The 309-nt window shown below is 55.0% G+C and overlaps 1 protein-coding gene across 1 annotated transcript; it reads left to right on the forward strand.

Moving 5' to 3' along the window:
• On the forward strand, positions 1-309 carry LAJ45_01160 (uncharacterized protein; the record flags this gene model as incomplete). Its single annotated transcript, XM_046110758.1, has 1 exon — positions 1-309. One exon carries the CDS (start codon positions 1-3, stop codon positions 307-309), a length of 309 nt encoding a protein of 102 aa, XP_045975936.1.

Consider the following 309-nt stretch of genomic DNA (forward strand, 5'->3'; position numbering starts at 1 on the left):
ATGTCAACACGTATCAAGAACAAAGAAGACACCGGCGGGAAGCCCGCCCTCTGGCTTCTTCGGACAGCTATCCATTGGAAGAGGAAACGGTTTCACGCTTATAACCTTAAACTTACGGTTCAGAACACCAGCTCCCTAGGCTGGCTAGAGGGCGGGGTTTGGGGGGGCGGTGGTAAGGTTGGAGGATCAGAGCGGAAAGGTCTCCTGGGGTGCGCAGGTGGCCTGAGCCGTGCCCCTGTCTTGTTTCTGCTGGTGGAGTTACTTGGTACGTACCATGATGGCCAACCTGTAGATGTTCCGACACTTTGA

The sequence above is a fragment of the Morchella importuna genome (genome assembly GCF_003444635.1).
Source record: "Morchella importuna strain M04M26 chromosome Unknown Morimp01GS002, whole genome shotgun sequence".
Taxonomy (NCBI): Eukaryota; Fungi; Ascomycota; class Pezizomycetes; order Pezizales; family Morchellaceae; genus Morchella; species Morchella importuna.